At 38.0% G+C, this 22542-nt stretch overlaps 2 protein-coding genes across 4 annotated transcripts in view; one reads left to right on the top strand and one right to left on the bottom strand.

Moving 5' to 3' along the window:
- Window positions 1-501: 501 nt before the first annotated feature.
- tmem106c (transmembrane protein 106C) lies at window positions 502-11597 on the top strand. The gene is given in 8 exon segments (NM_001016848.2): window positions 502-517; window positions 3833-4066; window positions 5817-5880; window positions 6240-6399; window positions 7295-7435; window positions 8634-8683; window positions 9795-9848; window positions 10006-11597. Coding segments are annotated over 7 exon segments (792 nt in total). The 5' UTR covers window positions 502-517; window positions 3833-3870; the 3' UTR covers window positions 10133-11597.
- A 4757-nt stretch (window positions 11598-16354) lies between these two features.
- col2a1 (collagen, type II, alpha 1) overlaps window positions 16355-22542 on the bottom strand; it is a 48074-nt gene continuing 41886 nt past the window's right edge. For 2 of the 3 annotated variants that reach the window (XM_012956661.3, XM_012956663.3), the window contains 8 exons: window positions 21535-21588; window positions 20530-20637; window positions 19958-20011; window positions 19755-19862; window positions 19351-19639; window positions 18760-18947; window positions 18301-18543; window positions 16360-17940 (listed from right to left, as the gene is read on the bottom strand). In XM_012956661.3, the coding sequence (XP_012812115.1) occupies window positions 17794-17940; window positions 18301-18543; window positions 18760-18947; window positions 19351-19639; window positions 19755-19862; window positions 19958-20011; window positions 20530-20637; window positions 21535-21588 (1191 nt within the window). In that variant the 3' untranslated portion in view covers window positions 16360-17793. 3 annotated transcript variants of the gene reach the window in all.

Raw genomic sequence — 22542 nt, 5'->3', positions numbered from 1 at the left:
TTTTATCTTTCATCCCCATTAACAGCACTGATATGAAACTTGTACACCCGGCCCTATGAGTGCCATTATAACCCGCAGCCATCAGAGCGCCCCATTATACAATAACATACCCACACAGGCTAGCTAGCAATGCCATATTTCCTCTGTATTTCAGAGTCAGAAAGCCATTTCGCCAATGGGCGCTTCATTCATGGCCTCACACATTATAACAAGGAACCAAAACGACAATTAGACGCCGACCCTGCCTTATCTTTCGATCTTTAAAAGCTCCCAGCGTACTCCTTTGCTAAAACTATTACTACACCCATTTGTAATGTCCCATAGCTACTTGGTATCCCAAGTGTGTGACCGTGAACTGGACCCCAGCGCACCTTGCACCCAGCCTCACTCAACAAACACAACGCTCACTTCCGCTTCCTGCAGCGTGAGCAGCCAGTGGGCGGAGTTTGGTGCTTCTGTAACATAAACCCGTGGGGAAGAAGGTGCAGCGCCGGAGGGCTCCCCGCCTCGCTTGCAGGTAGGGTTTCAGTAGGGAAACTTACACACCACGTGACGCGGAAGCGATTTCCGCTGTGTAAAAGCTGATTCTTTCCCCCCATGCCAAGTGTGTTGTATTTGTACTGTGTTTATCCAGCGCCATAATAGAGTTATAGTGTGAGATACAGTGACATATACACCGGTATGGTACAGACCTGGAAACTAATATGCTCCGTGTCAAGCAAGTGCTGTGCCTCTGTTTTACATCTGTTTGTTTATCTGGCACCAAAAGTGTATCCTGCCAGCTCTTTATAAACACAGACACGCCATTTCTATGGATAACTGTGAAAAAATGTAGTCATGTAATAGTGGCAGTTTTATACTGCTAATATCAGCGTTTTTGTGGTTCCAGTGAGACACTGTGTCTGGCCCCTTTGGCTGTTAGAGCTGTGTGACAGCTGCTGGGATGAGCTCATTCTCTTGCCTTAGGAAAAGCACTTTACTCTGAAGTGAGTATTTGAGTGCAGCAAAGTCAATATCAGATTAACTGGACCCTATATTTGGCAGGTAGGGGCTTCTTTTAAGGTGCCCATACACTATAAGATCCGCTCGCTTGGCGATGTCGCCAAGCGAGCGGATCTTCACCCGATATCCCCACCTACGGGTGGGCGATATCAGGTAGCAAGGGACTTAAGCTGGCCATACACGTGGCGATCTAACGATGGTCGCACGAAACATCGTCAGATCCGCCACACACAGTCAGGGCTGAAACAGCAGATAAGGAGGTAGAAACAATAGGATTTCTACCTCCTTCTGCCGATTCAGCCCTGACGGCAGATTTTGGTCAGGCGCCTTCTATGGCGCCCGATCAAAATTTTCTAACCTGGCCGAACGGCCAGTCGTCCGATATCAGCAGCTTCCTGCGATATCGGTCGACTCGCCAACATGCCATACACGCACCGAATATAGAAGGAGGTACAAATCCTATTGTTTCTACCTCCTTGTCTGCTGTTTCAGCCCTGACTGTGTGTGGCGGATCTGACAATGCGGATCTGATCAGTGCGTGTATGGCCAGCTTTAAAAAAAAAAATAATTATCGGATTACATTTGAGCTTATGGGGCAGTCGGTTCGGGGACCGCATCAACGAGTCGATGCAGGCCCCGATCTGACCGGATTTTCTAACCTGGCCGATCGAGATCTGGCCAATTTCAGGCCAGATATCGGTCGGCCAGGCAGCTCTGTTCTGCCCATACACGGGCCGATTAGCTGCCGAATCGGTCCAAGGGACCGTTATCGGCAGCTATAGTCGGCCCGTGTATGGGGACCTTTACTCTCAGTGGGTGGCACAGCTTTAAAATTCCCATATTGTTTTATAGGAGATGCCGAATGCATATTTAAATGGAAACTCCACCCAAACACAACTTAAGCAGTTTGAAACCTAGCCCCCTGTTCTCCTGCTGATCTGGCTGACTTATTTGAGACTCCTTTTGTTGACATGTGATGTCAGAAAGGAAAGGAACATTGTAGTGCAATGCACTGTGGGTTTTGTAGTTCCTGCATGCTGTCTGTAAGCTGTGGAGAAGTTGTTACAATTTGTAACATCAGTGTTTTAGTACCTCCTCCCCTGCCAGGATTTCAAATGATGTGGGAACTGAAGAGCTGTTTTGCAGCTGGATTTCAGCATATTAAATGGTAGTTATTAATAATTTTTGAAGGAACAGATTTACAGTGATAGGTAAAATAGGAGTTTCAGTGTTGTGTGGGGATCTTTAAAGAAGAAGTAAACCTATTTTTTCTGTCTTTAAAATTACTCTAAGCAACCCCCCAGAATAACATACCTTAGACCCTGCATTCAGACTGATCTGGTTTGTGAATTAAAAGTTGAAATCTCCAGCTCCTTTCCTCTACTTCCTGGTACAGCATGTAGCCCCACCCCCTCTTCCTGCTAAGCTCTCCTTATCTCTTCGGCTACAGGATAGTCAAAGAGGAGAGCCTTCTGGGCATGCCTGACAGAGAAGCAGCTTTCTGGGAATGCACAGAGAAGCAGGGGCCAGTGTGCAGCAGCAGTAGATTTTTTTCCTGTGCTCATGTATGACTGCCTGACTCACTGAATACACACACACAAAATGTTTGTAACATGACAGTGTATAGTTCAACACCACAGTTGAATCAAATAAGATGCAAGTGCAAGCAATCCATCAATACAGTGATTAATTTCATTCTAAAACATACATTTTATTACTAATTAGCACTTGCATCTTAATTGATTCAACTATTGTGTTAAACTATAACTCACTACACTGTCAAGTTGCAAACTTGTTGTACATTTTTAGAACAATATATAGGTATGATTAAACGCGGAACTCTGGTATGAGGTTTTTAACAGATATGAATTGTGATTTGGGTACATAGACTTTCTGTTTGTGAAGCACTTTCATACGTGCATTTTTTGTGTGTATTCAGCGAGTCAGGAAGTCATGAGTGAGCACAGAAAAAAAAAAAGCTGCTGCGCATTGGCTCCTGCTTCTCTGTGCATTCCCAGAAAGCTTCTTCTCTGTTAGGCTTGCCCTAAAGGCTCTCCTCCTAGACCAGGGGTGGGCAAACTTTTTGGCTCACGGGCCACATTTACTCACCCCTGGGCCGGACCGGGCCAGGGCGGGCAGGGCCAGGCCAGCGTTACGCCCCCTTCGTCTCTTTAATTCCGGCACGCCAATGACACCAAGTCTCTCGTGATGAGACTTGGCGTCGTCGGCGGGCCGGATTAAAAAGGCCAAGGGGCCGGATGTGGCCCGCGGGCCGTAGTTTGCCCACCCCTGTCCTAGACTATCCCGTAGTTGAAGAGATAAGGAGAACTGAGCGGGGCTTCATGCTGTATTAAGAAGTAGAGAAAAGGTGCTGGAGATTTCAACTTATAATTCAGAAACCAGATCAGACTTAATGCAGGGGCTAAGGTAAGTTAGTCCCTGGGGGGGTTGTTTACAGTAAATTTAATGTTAAAATGTTAAAAGGTTTACTTTTTCTTTAACAACATCTTACTTACAGTCCACAAGACCAGAAGTGACATCTCCACTGTGTGCCAATACTTATTCAGTAAGCTAGTGCCAGGGCCTGTTCAAGCCAGGAAGATGAGTGAGCACATACATGTGTGCACACTGCATAGTGCCGAATCACCATTCTTGGTATGTCCTGTAGAGCCACGAGGAACATTTCGCACATGTAGTTACTACTAAACAAAGTGAAGCAGTCATATGGTAGATCTGTTATAGGAAGTGGTTAAATGAGAAATTTCTCCTATTGATGTTACTGCTCCTTTAATGTATATATTTGTTTGTTTTTCTTTCTTTTTATAAAAAGGTCAACAAAGCAGATGGTGAACGGAGACAGAACTGATCATGGGGGCGATAACGTCTGTTTACTCTAGTCGTGCAGAGACCTCCAATCAATCTAACAAGACAGAAGGGGAAGATGATGATTTGCTGGATGGAAAGAACAGAGAGCAAGACATTGCTCAGTTTCCTTACGTTGAATTTACTGGGCGTGACAGCATTACCTGTCCATCGTGCCAGGGAACTGGATGCATTCCTACAGGTGATTTTTGCATAAATTATATATTGCTGATAAACACACAGTGGCATATTTATAATCGTCGGTACCAATGAAACCAAAAACCTTTCCTTTGGGATCTTTTCTCACATAACATTTGGAACAACAGTGGAAGTGCATTAAAGTGACCAAAGTTTTGGCCCTATTGCAGAGCTAAGTGTAATAAATGAAAACCATTATCGAATATGCTTTAGTCAGTACAATAACACACTTTATAAATAGCCAAATGATCTGTTTCTCTAGCTACTTTTTCTTAAGGAATGCTACCAGTTATATATAAATCTAAGCATAAATTCTTAATGGGAAATGTTTAACTTATTGTCATGGTCACCATGCTTCATAAGCAACCATACACCAATCAACCCCATGTACTATGTGACTGATTGGCCCATGGGCTAAACAGAAAGGCAGTGTACGACAGGCCTTACACAGTTTGGCTGCCTTTTATATATCATCTAGGCAGACAGAATAAACCATCAAAAAAGCAGCAAATGAAAAAGAGCTGCATTTCCTGTTCACTTCCTTATCTGCAAATGCACTGTATACTTGCACATATAGTGCATAAGGAGATAACATTTCCAAACAGACTTGGTTCACGAATTGACCAACAACAACAGTATATGCATTTTAGTTGGGATAAGCTGACCTCTACACACACTGAAAAATGTATAACCAATAATAATCATTCGCAGAATAACTACAGTAGCCACTGTTATGCAGATGTCTCACTGTGCAGAATGCTAGTGGCAACGGGCACCTAGTCCTGCTACCCTGATGTATACCCCAGCCCGCTTGATCCTTGTTGCCAGGGCCAGACCATCAGACAGAAAACTTTGTAAATGATATGAAGCTGCAGCAACTTTAACCCCATGCTGGCAGAATCTGTACCCATTACCCATTTCTTGTCTTATTATCAGACCATCTGCTTTTAAACCTCACCTTACAGAAAATAATTTTGTATCTGCATAAGTGCATAAAGTTTGTAAGAGCCTAAAAAGGGATTTTATGATTCTGTTTTAGAATTTGTCTTAAGCTCTGATGTTTGTTCTATAAACCATTTCCTGGTTACTTTATGTTGCTGCAAGCTGCATGTGTTGGACTGAGGGGAAATTGTTCAAGTCTGGGGTATTTCAGTAATTACATATGAGTGCATTTAGGGGAGCAAATTCCCAACCCAAAATTCTTAAGAGTATCTGAAGCCTGGCTTGTCATATTGTATATATTGTGTATGTTCTATTGTCATACTACTGGCATTTACAGAGTTTGCAAAATTGCTTAGGCGCTACTAATTTAGCAATCTTTGGGTGTGTCTACCAAAACACTGTTTGTTTTTCCTGGCTTCTTTATGATGATATACAGTCATCAAAATCCTAAAACCTATATGTTGGTAGTCCTATAAAAGAGGCGTTTAAGGGATGTTTCTTCTCTGCATGCTTATTGGCCACATGGAGTTAGATATGTGCTATGTGACCACATTAAGTAGGATGTGTGGTGTGGCCACATGTAGGTAGATATGTGTTGTGTGGCCACATGTAGGTAGATATGTGTTGTGTGGCCACATTAAGTAGGAGTTTGTGGTTACATGGAGGAAGATGAATCAGTATATGAGTCTAACTTTATAAAATGATATTGTCTTATTTAGGCCAAATTCATTGATGGGAATTGTGGTGTCAACTGATTTCCTGCCATTAAGTAATAACACTACTAATTTATTCCTACACTTTCTTTCTTTTAGAACAAGTGAATGAGTTGGTGGCATTAATACCATACAGTGACCAGCGTTTGCAACCCCAAAGAACGTAAGTGTATAGAGGGTTTTTCATACACACTAGTGATGTTTATTGTATTATGTTTCACAGTTAGTTTTTAAGTGCAGCAAGTTAAATGCACATTTAAGGGGTCACTAATGATGTGGAAGGAAGCAAATTGCAAAAAATGGACACAAACTGCTGTGTTTTTGTACTTTGCACCCAGTCTTTCACACTAGTTAAATTGCCGCAGATCTCTGCTCTTTATTTTGGAGCACTTGACTACAGGCACCATAGATTTACATTCTCTGGCAGGTAAAGGGTAAAAATGGGGTTATAGTTCAAGGATACAAAACTTGGTTCATTAACTACATTTCACATTTCGGGTTCATTTTTTTTTCTCTCAACAGAAAGCTGTATGTTTTGCTCTCAGTTATCCTTTGCCTCTTGATATGTGGCCTGGTTGTATTTTTTCTTTTTCCGCGCACTGTGCTGATAGAAGATGGTGGTATCAAGATGGTAAAAGTATGGTTTGATACAGAAAATAAAGTTGTCATCCTTGGAATGACGGTAAGATTTTGCCGTTATTTTAACAAAACTTGTAAGGGATCTATCTACACAGATATTTTTATTTATCATATTTCCCCAGTATTCTACATTAATTACTGTTACAGACTATGTGCGATTCAACTTTTCCCAAGAACATGTCCCAAGATTGCATACACATATAATATCTGTATTTATATATTATTTCTATATAATAGGACTTATTCCCAAAAGGGAACGCATCCCATTTTTAGAATTTGACACTGTGATTTGGTGGCACAAACTGACACAGAGATACAGTAAGTTGAACAACCTATCTGGGTTGGGTGGCCCAAACTGACAGCGAGTTAAACAGCATTACAAAGAGGTATATTTATCATGCTGTGTAAAAAAATGGAGTGAAACATTACTGGTGATGTTGCTCAAAGCAGCCAATCAGATACTTTTGTTTGTTTTTCTAACTGTTGAAATCTAATTGCTGATTGGTTGCCCTGGGCAACATCACCGGTAATGCTTCACTCCACTTTTTACACAGCATGATAAATATGCCCCAAAGTGTCTGTGGCATCAAGGATATTCCCACTGGGCCAAGTTTCAGTTATTCCCTCTATAAGGCTTTGACCCAGATGGCACTGGCTTGCACCCCAGAAGGTTTGAGGTGGTCTGTTGGGTTCAAGCTAAAAAGCTCCTTTTTGCGCTACAAAAGTTCTTTGTAGAAAAAAATGAAGAGTCTATTCTCAATTAAGTAATATTTATGTTTTATATGTTTTTGACAAACACCTAAAAATATTTGTTTTGTTAAATGTGTTGCATACAGCATAATACGTATAGATATACTAGTTACTTCAGTGTAGATCACAGGATCCCTCAGTTCTGACATATTTTGATATAAATGTGTATCCAATGTCTTACTTTACAGAGTACCTTGAAAATAAGCAACTCAAACTTTTATTCGGTATCTGCTGACAGTCTAACGAGCCAAGTGCAATATATGAATACCGTTATTGGCACACAACAGAACAGTAATGTGACTCTAGTTCACCCGCTCAGTGAGAAACAGGTACAAGATTTTCATAGCTTTCTGATATCTGTTGTTTTGTGTTCCATGGAGGAATGGGCTCTTTTCTAAGAGATCATAGAGGAACAAATTTGATCTGTCTGTCCAGTCATCTCTATTGGAATCTTTACCTTTCCAAGAGTGACATTAAAAAAGCCCCTCTTTAGTCTGTATAGAAATTATAAAAGTTTTATTATATCATATTATATATGCTTATGTTTTCACCCTTTTACACCCCCCCTTTACCCTCACCTGGGTCCTGTAGTGAAGTCACTGCGCCATCCTTTCTTCCCTTCTCTTTCCTGAAAAGGTTATAAATACTGTTACAGAGAACTGTTAACACTGGATAACTACAATACAACTGCTATTTACAGTAAAATAGCAGCTATGGGATATTGATGTTTATGATAAATAAAAGAAGTTACAAAAAAAAAAAGCCCCCCCCTTTTTAAAAAAAATAAAAATTTAAATAGGCTTATGTAGGATAGGTCCATGAACAGTATCTGATGTATGAGAAACAAATAGAGATATAATTTGTTTTATACAAAGACATACCTGAAAGGAAACCATGATACTCATTAAGAACCATTTCCCAACATCCCTTAGGCTCACAGTGTAATTTGTGAAGTCTCAACAAAACTTGCCATTGGGAGGGGCAGAGGGCCAGTAGTAATGAGCGAATTGGTCATGTTTCACTTTGCAAAAAAAATTTCAATACTGCGGGAAAATTTGTGAAATGTCTAAAAAGTGGCATTCAAGTCAATGGGCATATTTTCAATGCAACTTTTTCCATACAAACATTTTTTTCCATTCTACTTTTTCAGAGCAAAATGCATTGAAGCATATGGGTGTTTTTTTGCAGCAACTTTTTTTTCAGAACAACGTTTGCTGCATAGAATACTTTGGAGTCTATGGGCATTTTTCTGTGGCTGTTTTGCTTTAATATTTGCAGTGAATCCATACCTGCTGAAATGTTTGCTCATCACTAGAAATCGGTACTAGATTACTGTGTGTGCCCTTTAACCCTCCCTTGAAATTGATTCATATAGAGAAACAAATGAAAAACATGTCAAGTTATTCTATTTATTTGTTTAAACAGAACATATGATATGGATTTTTTCCTTTAAGAAAATATGCAGTACTGTTTTTATGGCTTGTTTACAATATGTAATTTTATTCAATGTATTTTTTACATTTATAGGTGAATTTCACAGTTAAGGCAGAGTTGGGTAATACTCTTTCGTATTTATAGTAAGTGTTTAACTGTTCTTGCAAATATTGCTGTACTTAACTATTGTATTTCAAGACAAAGAGGGGGTAGTTCATCTTTAAATGTACTTTTAGTCTGATGTAGATAGTAATATTCTGAGACAGTTTGCTATTGGTCTTTATTTTTATTTGTTGTTTATTTTTTAAATGATGTGTGGATGAGAAAATGGAATATGAATAGGAGAGGGCCTGAATAGAAATATAAGTATTAAACCGTGACAATAGCAATAAAATTGTAGCCTCGCAGAGCAATAACTTTTTGACTTTCAAGTTGAAACAATGCAGGTAAATAATTTCAGAAGTAGAAACAAATGAAGACCAACTAGTTAATTTAAAGGTCAGCCTCACTTTTAAAGGAGAACTAACCCCCCCAGGTACAAAAGCCCCCTTAACTGCCCTCCATCGAATGCCCTCACCTCCCTGTTCTCGCACATCATTACATTGATAAGTGGCCCTGTTTAAAAACCTGACCTAAAAAAGCAGAGCAGTGCAGCAGAGTACCTAGGCGCCATCTTCTCTCCATTAGAAAATGCTTTGGGTCTCACCTCCAACATGGACCCTACAGGAGCATGCACATTTGGGGCTAGTCAGGAATCAGCTAGTCAGGTTCCCCAGTGTAAAAAAGCACTGTAAATTTGCGCTTGATTCTGCAGAAGAGGCAAGACAAATGAAACGTGGAAGTGAAAGAAGCATGTAAGGAAGTATGAGTTATGTACATAGCAGAACACTGCAAAATTCATTTTTTCATGGCGTGTTAAATATTTGCTAACTTCCCTTTTCGATACACCAGTTACTAAAATGGGCAGTAAACATTTTGTGTGCTAAGTTTTGCTTAGTATTTCTTTATATAGGCAGATGTAGATAGTTCTTTTTGCTCTGTTTTGATTGGCTATTTGGCCTTTACCTCTATGACAGCAGGCCTGACCTGCTGCTTCCATCTAAAAAATGATAATCCTACTACATGAGTGTAATGGGAGTAGGTTAAATGTAAAATGAATCATTAAAATGTCCGATTTTACTTCTGTTTATCAAAAACAAAGTCTGATTTCTGATATAAGATTATGACATTAATGGATTTTTCCTTTTCTTGCAGTTACTTCTGTACATTACCATCAGTTAAAGTTCATAATATTGTGGTTTTTATGAGGTATGTTTCTTTTGCATTTTGTTTAATGCTTTCATTCCTAGGCGTAGGTTAAAATTTATATATATATATTATATATATTTCTTCTGCCAAGTTAAATGTTGAAACCTGTCTGATGTTACAAAGTAGAAATTTACTTTTCCTTTTTTTTTTTCTACAGAACATCTGTCAAGTTTTCCTACATTGGACATGTGTCCCAAAGCTCCTTGGAAACCTACCAGTACATTGATTGTGGGGCTAATTCTACTATTGTTTGGGATAACTCCATAACTGGACCCAGAAAATAGGCAAATGCTAAAAGCTTTTTCATATTTTGGCTGATTCCACAGTAAAGATGGCTGTGCATGTTTACATTAAAAGTCCTAGGTACTGTAATAATAATTCTGTTAAATTTTAAAAATTTCTCTAAACATACAATTATTTGGCAGTCAGTAATATTAGAGAATGTCGACAAGTAGCAATCCTGTCCCATTTGTAATGTTATTTATAAAGATGTACAAACTCCATATGAGATCAGTTCATGTCGCTTATTTAATCCAAAGGGAAGGGAACTAAAGGTTAACAAATCTCTACACAATAATCCTTTTCTTCAAAACATGTTGTAAAGATCATTAGTCAAAAGAAGATCTTATTCAGTCCAGAGCAGTTTATGAACTCCCTGGAAGGGAACTTATGAATATAACATTCTGGTTGTAATTTTAATTTAAGAAAGGGTAAGAAAAAAGATCATTTTGTTTAAATTGTTCTATTTCTGTGGTTTTGGCTTGGCCTCTATGTAGGTGACATGTACAGGTAAAGGATTTATTATCCATAGACCCTCTCATAGACTCCATTATAATCAAATAATTACATTTTTTAAAAATGATTTCCTTTTACTCTATAATAATAAAACAGTACCTTCTGCAGGACCCTAGCTAAGATAAATGCTTAGTGGGGGCAGGGCAATCCTATTGGGTTTATTTAATATTTACGATATTTTTTAGTAGATTTATAGTATGGAGATCCAAATTATGGAGAGACCCCTTATCTGGAAAACCCCAGGCCCTGAATATTCTGGGCAACAGGTCCCATAATTAGGGGTCAGTGTGTTTGTTTGCACCTGCACCTGGAGGATACCAGAATCACCCAGCTGTATTCATGGTAAATAAGCTAGATGTTGACACATTTAAAATGTTTTCATATATTTTGTGCCAGCAATTCAATATTCTTATTGGCTAGAATTAGCCTAGTCTTGACTGAATATTTTAAAGGGATATTATAATTTAACTGCGTAGCTCAATACCTTTAAGGCAATGGCAGACAGAATGTTTTGATTCCAGAGATAAATCTCGGCTACAGCGGCTGTCAGAATGACCTTGTTTCCTCACTACAGGCCAACACGTGAATTTGCTGCTGGGAAAACATAATGCGGCGCAAAGTAACCGTGCCACATACGTTTCCCAAGCAGGGATTTGCATGTTAGTTGCTGGAGAGGAAACAAGGGAGGTTTTGTTGCCTGCTGTAGCTAAGGTTAGTCACAGGAAACAAAACATCTGTCATTGCAACATCCATGCCTTTAAACGATTCAGTGTTGTAGGTCTAGATCCTTGATTATGTTTTGGACTCTGGGGTACAAACAGTAGAGCATCTTATGTCTGGAAGGAAAGGTATTCTACTATGCAGTTAAATATATGACTATTTTTTCTGTAGATTCAGCTTTTTTTCTTTTTCTTTTCAACACTGATCTTATTAAATAATGTTGTGCAGCTTTAAGTTGTAAATATATTTTTCTAATGATAGTGATCCTTTAATCCTCTTATTACTATAAGTGTTTTCTCATGAGGGCAGGTTTCTCAAATATTGGGCTGGGATATGACACAGTAGTTCAGCTGCTTTGAGCAGTTGGTTATCATTCAGCTCTAATGGGTGTGCGCTCAGCAGTGGCACTGGGATCTATCACCACTCTCAATCCCTAAAGAACAGTGCAGATCCACTGGGGGAGCCCAGGGAATAGATCGGTTAACTTAGGCCACAGGTTGACTATTTGCTGAAAAGTGCACCGTCCTGGAGTACAATCTCTTGAGCACCTCTCTGCCATCTCAGGTGATGTTCCAGTGACTCTCTGCACTGCCCTATATAGTGTGCAGTATAATACAATTCTGAACTTCAACTTGAGTTTCTATATTTACTGTACGGCACATTCAGGCTGACTGGGACAGCGAAGAGAATGGAGAAACATCACCTGAGATGCCATGTTCAAAGGATACTATCCAGAGCCGGTGCACAAAACAGAGTTTTGGCCCTTGGTCTCAAGCTGGGATCCCCAAACTTTTTTACCCTTGAGCTGCATTTAAATGTAAAAAAAAAATGTTGTCGAGCAACACAAGCAGTGCTAAATATGGGCTGTATTCATAGCCCCTATGTGGACTGGCAGTACACCTGGTTTTATGCAACTAAAACTTGCCTCCAAGTCGGGAATTCAAAAATAGGAACCTGCTTTGAGGCCACTGGGAGCAACATCCAAGGGGTTTGGGGAGCAACATCCAAGGGGTTTGGGGAGCAACATCCAAGGGGGTTGGGGAGCAACATCCAAGGGGGTTGGGGAGCAACATCCAAGGGGGTTGGGGAGCAACATGTTGCTCGCAGGCCACTGGTTGGGGATCACTGGGCTAAAGTAAGTAATTATATTCACTGGCACCCCCAGTGTGTTTTAGTGAACTCTTCCTTTAATCACCACTGCAAATTGGGGGTAATAGCAAGCAAACACTGTGCATGATAAACCTGCTCCTAATTTACTATTCATCAAACATTAGTTCAGTTTCTATGCATTGTTCATACATTCTAGAAAAAAATGCTAAGTAGCATAAACTGGATATTTATTTTGATTTAATTGGATTTATTGCCTTTTTAATAAAGACTTACACGTGTTTGTGTATACATGTACACATATATGTCATTTTATAATGACATATGAAAAAAAACACATTACTGCTTAATCATGTAGTTGTTAAGCAGTGGTATGTACACGTGAGGTATGGTATCCTATATGCTAGAGGAGGTAAGTGAGCATGGCTGTGTGTACAGTTTCATCTTCAGCAGAGTAGGGCTGAAAGTGTCCCTTCAGGACAAATATCATGGATTAAGTTCATACTGTATATGGTCTTAATATCTTCACTTGATCCTTCTTATGTTTTGCATTGCAAAGAATGTATTGACTGAACAAGGGGAACTATTGGTTTTAAGCTCTGTTGCTTTGAGACACTGTGATTTCTGAAAATAATTGAAACTAATAGCCCCTGTTTCCATTTGAGTGTTGGAAGTTGTTCAAGTTGTAATATTTAATCGTGACTGTGTGTAGTTGCAGCTGCTTTCCCCATTATTAAGCTTTCAGATTATTTAATGACTGATGAGGATAATAGCAATAACAATATATCTGTTTTCTTTTTTACATTGCACAATTCCTTTGTTGCTTTCTTTAGCTTCTCACTGATCAGATTCCAAAAAAGAAATGGTTTTGTATTATGTGCAAAAGGTGGAGAAAGGAGATGGACACACATTGGCTTGTCAAAGGCACCCCCACCATGTCTGCTCCCAGGATGAATAGTAATACCATTGAGTGTAGTAAATATCGCTGTGTATGTCAGGTGGATACAACTCTCTCCATCCTGTTTCATTTAAGATCTCCACCTGTCAGACTATGGGCTGCTTCATCCCACAACTATGGTTAAAACTCTTTGTTAATGCAACAATAATAGAAATCAATTTACCGTACATTTTTGTAATTCTGCTGTATAATAAATCTTTTGTTTAAGCTGTGTAAATAAATTTCTCTAATAAATAAAGACTTGTTCTACTATCAACAAATGATTGTGTTCATTCAGTCCAAAACTTTCTTTTCTCTGTGTTTCTACTGTCTCTAATTACTAGTAAGGTAAGGCACAGCTAAGAACAGGTGTTTTGCTGAACATGTATATGAAATCCGGTTTCTCAACTAATGCAAAATATTGACACAAACCACCATACACAGCTCTTTTTGGGCCCTGCAACCCAGTGCAAATGTTTGTGCCAGATAAGGGGTGTTAGTGAATTACATGTGTATGTAGGCACATCATGCACTTATGAGATAAGGGGCAGCATTTACAGTATATAAGGAGACCCTTAAATCACAGTACCCTTAGTATGGTACCATCTGCAGAAAGTAACCTGTGTGGTATGTTTGGTACAGCAATAAAGGCCAAATTGTGCAAAAAAGTATGTGAATAGTCTATACCAGGAAACTGCATGTGGAAAGTAGAAAGGAGTCTGTAATTGAGCACATTATACAGAAAGAGTTACAGCTCAGTAGTAGTAATATATAAAGAGAGCAAAGTCAGGCAGACAAAAGAAAAAAAAAGACAAGCCCTGGCTATCTGCTTTACAAAGATTATACATCAATCCCTACACCACAATCTAAGGTCCCTATCACCATCACATACACTCTAGTCAGTTTTATCAGAAACCCATGACCCTACCTGTATGATTTGGGAGAAAAACCAGATAACCTGACAGAAACCAACACAAGCACAGGGGAACAAACTTGCTGCAGACAGTGCCTTAGTAAACCAGTGCCGCTGGCAGGGCAACATTGCTAACCATTGGGCCACCATACTGCCCACATTTTTTGTGTTTCCATTTTGGAGATAATTTACTTTGATCCCAAGCTGCAATTGCAAAAGCATACACAATAGTGCTCATTTAAAGGAGAAGAAAGGACTAATCACTGGGGATGCCAAATGTTAGGCACCCCCAGTGATTGTTATCACTTACCTGATACCCTGGGGCAGTGCTCCTGTTAGCAGAAAACTACACCGGCTCTGGGTATCTGACCGTGTGATCTTCTGCCTGGGGAGAAGTGCAATTTTCTGGGCACCCCCAGTGATTGTAACTTTTCTTCTCTAAAATTACATGCTTCTGGGGTCTGGTTGCCCTTTGCATGCAAAAGACAACTCTGGCATTACAACCTGCCAAAGGACTGGCCATAAGAACAGCGTGCAGTTGTGGCCTTCACTCCCTCACTTGTGCATTTGAATAGCATGCCAGTTAAGGGGTGGGAGGCTGGACCACTCTCTGTTCAACCCTTAATATGTATGGGGCATGTATCTAAATGCCATCACTGTTTATTACTTAAGTATCCTGTAAACAACAATATTGTAGGGCAATTAGCAAGTTGCTGTTTATTTTTTATGTGTATATTATATTAAGGTTTTTGTTCTGCAATTTTCCAGTATGAAATTTGTACAGCCATTTAATATAGCAACCAGGCATTGGTTTGAAAGTTAGAATAGACGAAAAGGATAGGACCCCTACAGAAAGATAAGCAATAAATAGTAGCAACAACAAGACAAATGCAGCCTTACAAAGCATCATATTAAGGGTATTGGGGCCACAACAACTAGACAGCATTTTAAACTGTAATCTGAAAAGAGGTGAAATAGGAAGCCAAATAATTAAAAATCATAAACAAAACAACTTGAGAGGCAGCCATTCTAGCCAACAAGATATAACACATGCTATCTTAAAGAGACACTATACCTTTTTTTTCAACATTGGCTGAATGAATGAATAAGGCTTGTGCTGAGCATATTATGTGTATGGGTTCTGAAATTGATAGCAAAGTTACATTCTGCTTCCTGGTTCGTACAAGCACAATCAAACCAAATCCGCAGTTCATTGAGAACAGGTATAATGAGTGACTACAGGCTGTAGGTAGGGGAAGGGTGGGATTTGTTTACTCAGGGGGATTTTCAGTGGACTGGTGATTTGTTTTAATTGTGCCCATACAATCTGAGAAGTAGAACACGACTTTCAATTTTACAATTTGCCCTGTTAAGTGTAAAATCTCCCTCCAAATATCATATTTGTCCATTATGTAGAAAAAGAACTGATGTAACAGAAAGTCTCATAAAATATAATGAGATAATGAAATAAATAATATAACCACGCACGACTATATTGCATTGTTTAAGCGGTAACCCTATTATTAGTGACAGTGCATGATTCTGTGACATCTAATCTGTAATTTGTTTGGGGAACCCAGTCTTTATTAAATTGCATGCTATGTATTGGGTAAACCTAGGAGATTGCTCTAATTAAATGTTCCACAATATCCACAAAGGCTTAATTAGTAAGCTATCATTCACCTGGGACCACAGTTCCATTAATTGCCCAATACACAATGACAACTTTAGTGACAATTCGTACTGTGCTTAATTGATTAACTGTGGTCCCTGGTGAAACAATTGCTTACTAATTAACCCTTAGGGGATATTATGAAATGTATGTACCTCGAATATTCCATTAAAAATTCTTCAACACCCTGTTTTTTTTATTAAATCTTCAGTTTTGGGGCTAACTGAGCATCATTTTAAATAACATTTAGGGTATAAATATCTTGTGATTCAAACATACCTTGTGTAAATGCAAGAATTCAATCTTTCCATTGATTAGATAATTATGACAAAGGGGTTCAATGAAAATAAAAAGCCTTGTGATTTTCTTTTTTAATTAAAAGTTTTATTTGTGTTGTTTCGTTTTGTCATGAAATACCCCAGATAAGATTAACATCATTCAACAAAGATTACATCATAGGATGGAATTTAATACAAATAAAAAATCAAACAAACGTGTTTTATTTTTATTTTTTTTTTAATAGAAAAAGCTTTTTAGTCTTTATTGCAGAAAAGAAGAGGGATTGGAAAATGAGAAAAAAAAGATACAGTAAGACAATTATTTCACAAGAAAGATTAGTGTTGGTGTGGGCATTTTTACTAATCTACTATGCCGAAAATCAGTATTGCGAAGTTTAAAAAAAAAAAAATTCTATACAAAATAGTACATATTCTTGGTTCTTATCCCTTCTTTGCTTCCCCCTCCCTCCCTCTGGCCAAAGTGTCTAACTGTTTGATCCTCAAAAACACAGCAAAATAAGGTCAGAGATACTTAGATGTTAGGGGTAGATAATTCACATACATATTTGGAAGACAACATTGTCTCTTTTGAATGGCTATGACCTGAATTATAATCATCAACCACTTGCCTACAATACTGATTTTATTAAGACTATAGCTGCTAAACTTTGGCATTGTCTAGTTGTTCCACCAAAAAAACAGCAACTCTTTATTCATCATTATATACTCCTTTGTGCCATCAAATTGATCCTCAATCTTTGATCTTCCTCTCAGTCTTCTCCCAGATGCAGAACCCAGAAGCATAAGATAAGCACCTGAACTTGAGAACGTAACCCAAGATTGTTCCATCAATCACTGTTTCTTTGACTCCTACAGTACTGCATGTTTAGTTCAGCTTCAAGGTTTCACTTTTGTCTTTAGTTTTTAGTTAGTGTGAGGTAGCTTAAACCTGGGAAGTTCTAATATTGCCCTAAACTTCCTTCATCTCATATTGGAAAAAACCACAACAAAAGGGCAGGCGGACTGACAATCTTGGAATTTTTCTTTCTATCTACAGTATATAAAAATATAAAAGAACAAAGCCCAGATCAACTTGTACTTTCCAAAAAGATTTTTTTATATCAGTTGATATTTTAAAATACAAAACTGTTTTACAACAATAGCACCATTTAATTCAATTACACACACAGTTTTCCTGTTGATATACACTGTGAGGGGGAGGGCTGCTTTAAACTGCACTTTGTACAACAGTTAGGGGGCCTTCAAACATGCCAGTTAGTTTCAAACCTTCACCTGACCCATAGGTCTTACAGGAAGACAATAAATAAATAATACCGTGATTTTATTTTTCAGTCTGCCCAGTTCTGGCCTTGAAATTCAAAATAAAAAAGTCCAAAATGTAAGCGCGTGGATGAATGGAAATTTGGGGTCGGTTCAGCCATTCAGTGCAGAAGTCCTAAAAGTGATTGGAAAGTACTCAGGTCCTTAGGGTTTTATTTATTTTTATTATGCTTTTTTGGTTTTTACAAGAAGCAGACTGGGCCAATGTCAACACCAAATTCCTGATCAGCGCCACCAATATCCATAGGTGCAATGTCTACGATGGGCAGGCGGGATGTTTTCTGTGTCCTGTATTCAATTACTGTCTTGCTCCATTTGCCAGTGTGTTTCTGAAAGAAGCAGAATAAAGTGTTTAGCTATAGCAAGCTAGAAAAGCCACCAACAGTAATAATAATAACAATAGCATGTTTTTCCTTGATATTTAAAATGGTATTACCACATTTAATGCCCACAGACTGGATGCAGCCCTGTAAGGTATTTCTAGGCTCCAGATCTTTCTTTTCATAAGACTACCATTTTAAAAATGTTTGGCCTTCAAATATTTGGTTTATATTGTGTATTAGGCCCACTATGTTCAAATATTTCATTATCTTGTTTAGCATTTTCATTAAGAGTTCAACTGGTTCAGTTAAGAATGTGTTTCTTAATTTTAAATGCTATATTTGATCATGAGCAACATAATAAGTTACCTTGCAGCCATCTTCCAAGGCATTGTATGTGAATCTACTGTTGCCCTCAGCTCTGATTTCTACATCATTGGATCCTTGGAGTAGAACAGCCTTCTTAAGGTTGCCTGAAGCTTCATCCATAAATGCAATGCTGTTCTTGCAGTGATAGGTGATGTTCTGGGTTGCATCAGTGGAGAGCAGACGCAGGAAGGTCATCTGAATGTTGGCAGTGTTGGGTGCTGAGCTGTCATCTCCATAGCTAAACTGAAAAGGTCAAGACAGAGAACATGAAGGTTGACTGTAATTCAAATTAACCATAATCATAAAACAGTTTATCATTATAGGGTCTCAAGCCAGCCATTTAGCATTATTATTTAACTATATGCCAAGAAACAGTATGTAGAACACCTTGTTAAATTTACAAAATGTAATTATAAAAAGGGGTATATCCATAGATTGTGTTTAAATTCTAATACTTACTTGGAAGCCACCATTGATTGTCTCTCCAAACCAAATGTGTTTCTTTTCCTTGCCCTTGGCGGACCACCAGTTCTTCTTGGGGATCTTTGATGGGTTGGGGTATACACAGGTCTCTCCAGTCTCCATGTTGCAGAAGACTTTGATAGCATCTACAGTGCAGCCCTGGTTGGGATCGATCCAATAGTCACCTAAAAGGAGAAACATATATTAACAATAAATGCCACAGAATTAAAAGAACAGTTGTAAAATATTCATTGTTATGTGCAGTACTAACATGACCCTGTTGACTCCCTGAGCCCTATTTTCCTTACAATATTCCTGTTATAGTCAATTGTAAGTTCTAGAGATAAAAGTAGTTTGAATTCATGAAATACTAATCAATTTCTAGTGGAAATATATATATATATATATATATATATATATATATATATATATATATATATATATATATATTAAAAAAAAATATATAGTAACAGGGTAATGCAAAAAAAATGTTGTTTGCAAATAGCAACCATCAAATACTACCTTCTGATTAGTTTCTATGGGTAACTAAATAAGTAGAAGGTGGGTGCAATGTAATTTTGTACATACCGCTCTTCCATTCAGGATGGCAGAGTTTCAGGTCACGGCATGTGCGGGCTGGGTTCTTCTTGGTACCATCTGGGCTGCGGATGCTTTCGATCTGGTTATTAAGGGATTTCAAAGTGGCTTCAACATCAACATCACGCTGAGGGACAGAGCTGGAGGCTTGGTCAGCACGCATGTAACGCATTGGGTCGGGTCCTTTTTCAGGTTGAGATAGGCCGGCGAAAGCAGACATGTCAATTCCAGGGCCAGGAGGACCAGGGGGACCAGGTGGGCCAGGTTGACCAGGTGGACCCTATTAGAGAAAATTATATAATCATAACTTTATCAGTATTCAATACAAAATTTTTCAATACAAAATTCACATTCAGTTTTTATTTACACATGTATTTTAACAACTTTATACTTACAGCAGGACCAGTTTCACCACCGCGACCGCGTGGACCAGGTGGACCAATTGGACCAGGAAGACCATTAGAGCCATCTTTGCCAGAAGGACCAACAGGGCCAGGGGGACCCTATATAAGAGCAGGTAAGTTGTTTAGTAATGCATGGAGTATATACATTATCAAACATTCTAAAAAAAATATTACATTTATTTTGTATTACTCACTCTAGGACCACCAGGACCGGCAGGACCAGAAGCACCTTGGTCACCAGCAGTACCCTATGAAATAGAAAATATTTTATTGTATTTATGTGACCATCGCTTAATTTACTTTTCATCTTAAACACTCTTTAGCTAATGTTAGTTACTGAGGTTACCATTGAAAACATTTAATAGGGGTTTTATACCTTGTTCTTTGAATGTTAAATGGCAAACTGCTATGTTTTAGGAACCCTAAGGTCTGAAATGATTTAGTAAAAGGCAGACTATAAATAAATGCATCCTAGAATATACTAAGTTTAACACATTTCATACCAGGCTTCTAGTTTAACATGTTTGGGAAGCCATTCTTGCACATGCTATAAGAACCACATGCTTAGTGTAAAATCCTAGTTTACTAATTTGCTTGAATAATGATAAGACTATTATTCTATTCCAAGTGTCAGCTTTAACAAAGGTTGTGACAGTTTGCAATCAATAGTCAAGCTATTATAATCAGCATGTAGTCCTAGCATTCATACTAATGATAGGATTGATTTGGATTGATTCATTATCATTCGATTAAAGTATTCACTTACTGGGGGACCTGGCAGACCCTGAAGACCAGTGAATCCTCTGTGACCTTTCTGTCCTCTCTCTCCTGCCTCACCAGCTTCACCCTTATCACCACGTGGACCTTGAGGACCCTATAAAAGATAAAACAAGCTTGTAAAATCTAGTACAGGTATCGGACCCCTTATCCGGAAACCCGTTATCCAGAAAGCTCCGAATTACGGAATGCCCGTCTCCCATAGACTCCGTTTTAATCAAATAATTCAGAATTTTAAAACTGATTTCCTTTTTCTATATAGAAATAAAACAGAACCTTGTAATTGATTCCAACTAAGATATAATTAATCCTTATTGGATGCAAAACAATCCTATTGGGTTTAATTAATGTTTTATTGATTTTTTAGTAGACTTAAGGTATTGAGATCCAAATTACGGAAAGACCCCTTATCCGGAATACCCTTGGTCCCGAGCATTCTGGATAATGGGTCCTATACCTGTACTTCATTTATTGGTTGATTAAATCCAATATATTCACCCTGAATCGCATGCATATCTAACTTCTAGGACTACCTTATTTCTCATACATTCTGAATTATTGTAAATATTAATATTATAATTGTCTAATAAAAAAATAAGACCATTTACTAAAATATATGTATCATGATCCATACTCTACACATGCATAAGTTAGAGCGGAACAGCAATTCTTATTATAATTGGATTAATTGCTGAGGAATTGCTTATAAAGCTCTTCAGTCCTGGCTACAGATGTATCTAGTAATAATACATTCCAGATCTATACACTATTCTATATAACATGTTAGTCTCAGCCACAATAACTGAACATTTTAGCAAGACAATGATCAACTAAGAGTCACCATTTACTTTATCATGAGAACAGATATAATATATGTATGGTTTTTATTATTATTTTATCTAACACAGGGTGGTTTAGTAAATCACATGATGTTCAAAATACTTCAGTTTTCCATTTTTCCACATTGCAGTTAATTGCATAAAATGATACTTACAGGCAAGCCACGAGCACCAGCAGGACCAGATGGACCAAGTGGACCTTGGGGTCCCTAAAAAAGACATATTTCTGTTAGATATCATGGATGGAAGCTATGTTTATTGGTTTAACTATGTATGAACTATGATCATTCATTTAAAAATGAAGTTGTGTATTCTTTGCTGGTCTATATTTGAATTAGAATTGAGACATGAAGTTTAAATCATAACAGAAAATTAAAAAAAATGTATAAATTATTGATTTTATGTGCCCTTTTAAAAAAAAAACAAAAAACATTCTGGGAGATGCTGTAATAGATTGCTTTTCTGTTTTTTAATTCAGACCTAAAATACATGAAAACTGGTATATTCCAATTACTCTCCACTAGCAAGCTTTGTTGCTAAACTACTTACACTTTAATATAGCATAAATCATTAGGTAGCATTCATACCATGGGAGTTAGATAGAATATTTGGGAATATCCTACCTAAAGCCAAGGCTGGAGGTGTAAGCCGATGTTAAAATAATGTGTTTTGGACTTTTATTATTACCAAATACTATATAATCCTTTTTTATAGTTCCTGTTTACATCTAAGTAACAATAAATTGTAGTATTTTTGTTTTCTTCCAGGTGTCATTTCCTTTTGTTCTGTAGAAAACCTACCATTGTGTTGGTTTGGGGTAGGTGTTCCTGTTAAATAGTGTTTTTTGAGAGATATGTACCCCCTTCCCTAGAAGATTTGGGAGAGTTCTAGCAGAATATATAAATAAGGAAATAATAATGTTCTTTTTAAAGGTTGGAATTTCTAATTTTTATTTAAGAACTTTTGGAGCCAGTTAATACAAAATAGCCATAGGGCTTTATTACCCTTTTTAAGCACAATTTATCATATTTGTCATTTTGCATAGAGTAACCAAAAGGCTGCGATCAAGCACATATATATGCAAAATAAACAAAATAGAAAATGCATGCTTGTATTTTTCTTCTCATTTTGCTAATTGTTAATATTTTAGAAGGTGTGTGCCT

Source organism: Xenopus tropicalis, chromosome 2 (genome assembly GCF_000004195.4).
Source record: "Xenopus tropicalis strain Nigerian chromosome 2, UCB_Xtro_10.0, whole genome shotgun sequence".
Lineage (NCBI taxonomy): Eukaryota > Metazoa > Chordata > Amphibia > Anura > Pipidae > Xenopus > Xenopus tropicalis.
The sequence above is the reverse complement of the archived record's forward strand: the minus strand, read 5'-3'. Positions and strand labels throughout refer to the sequence as shown.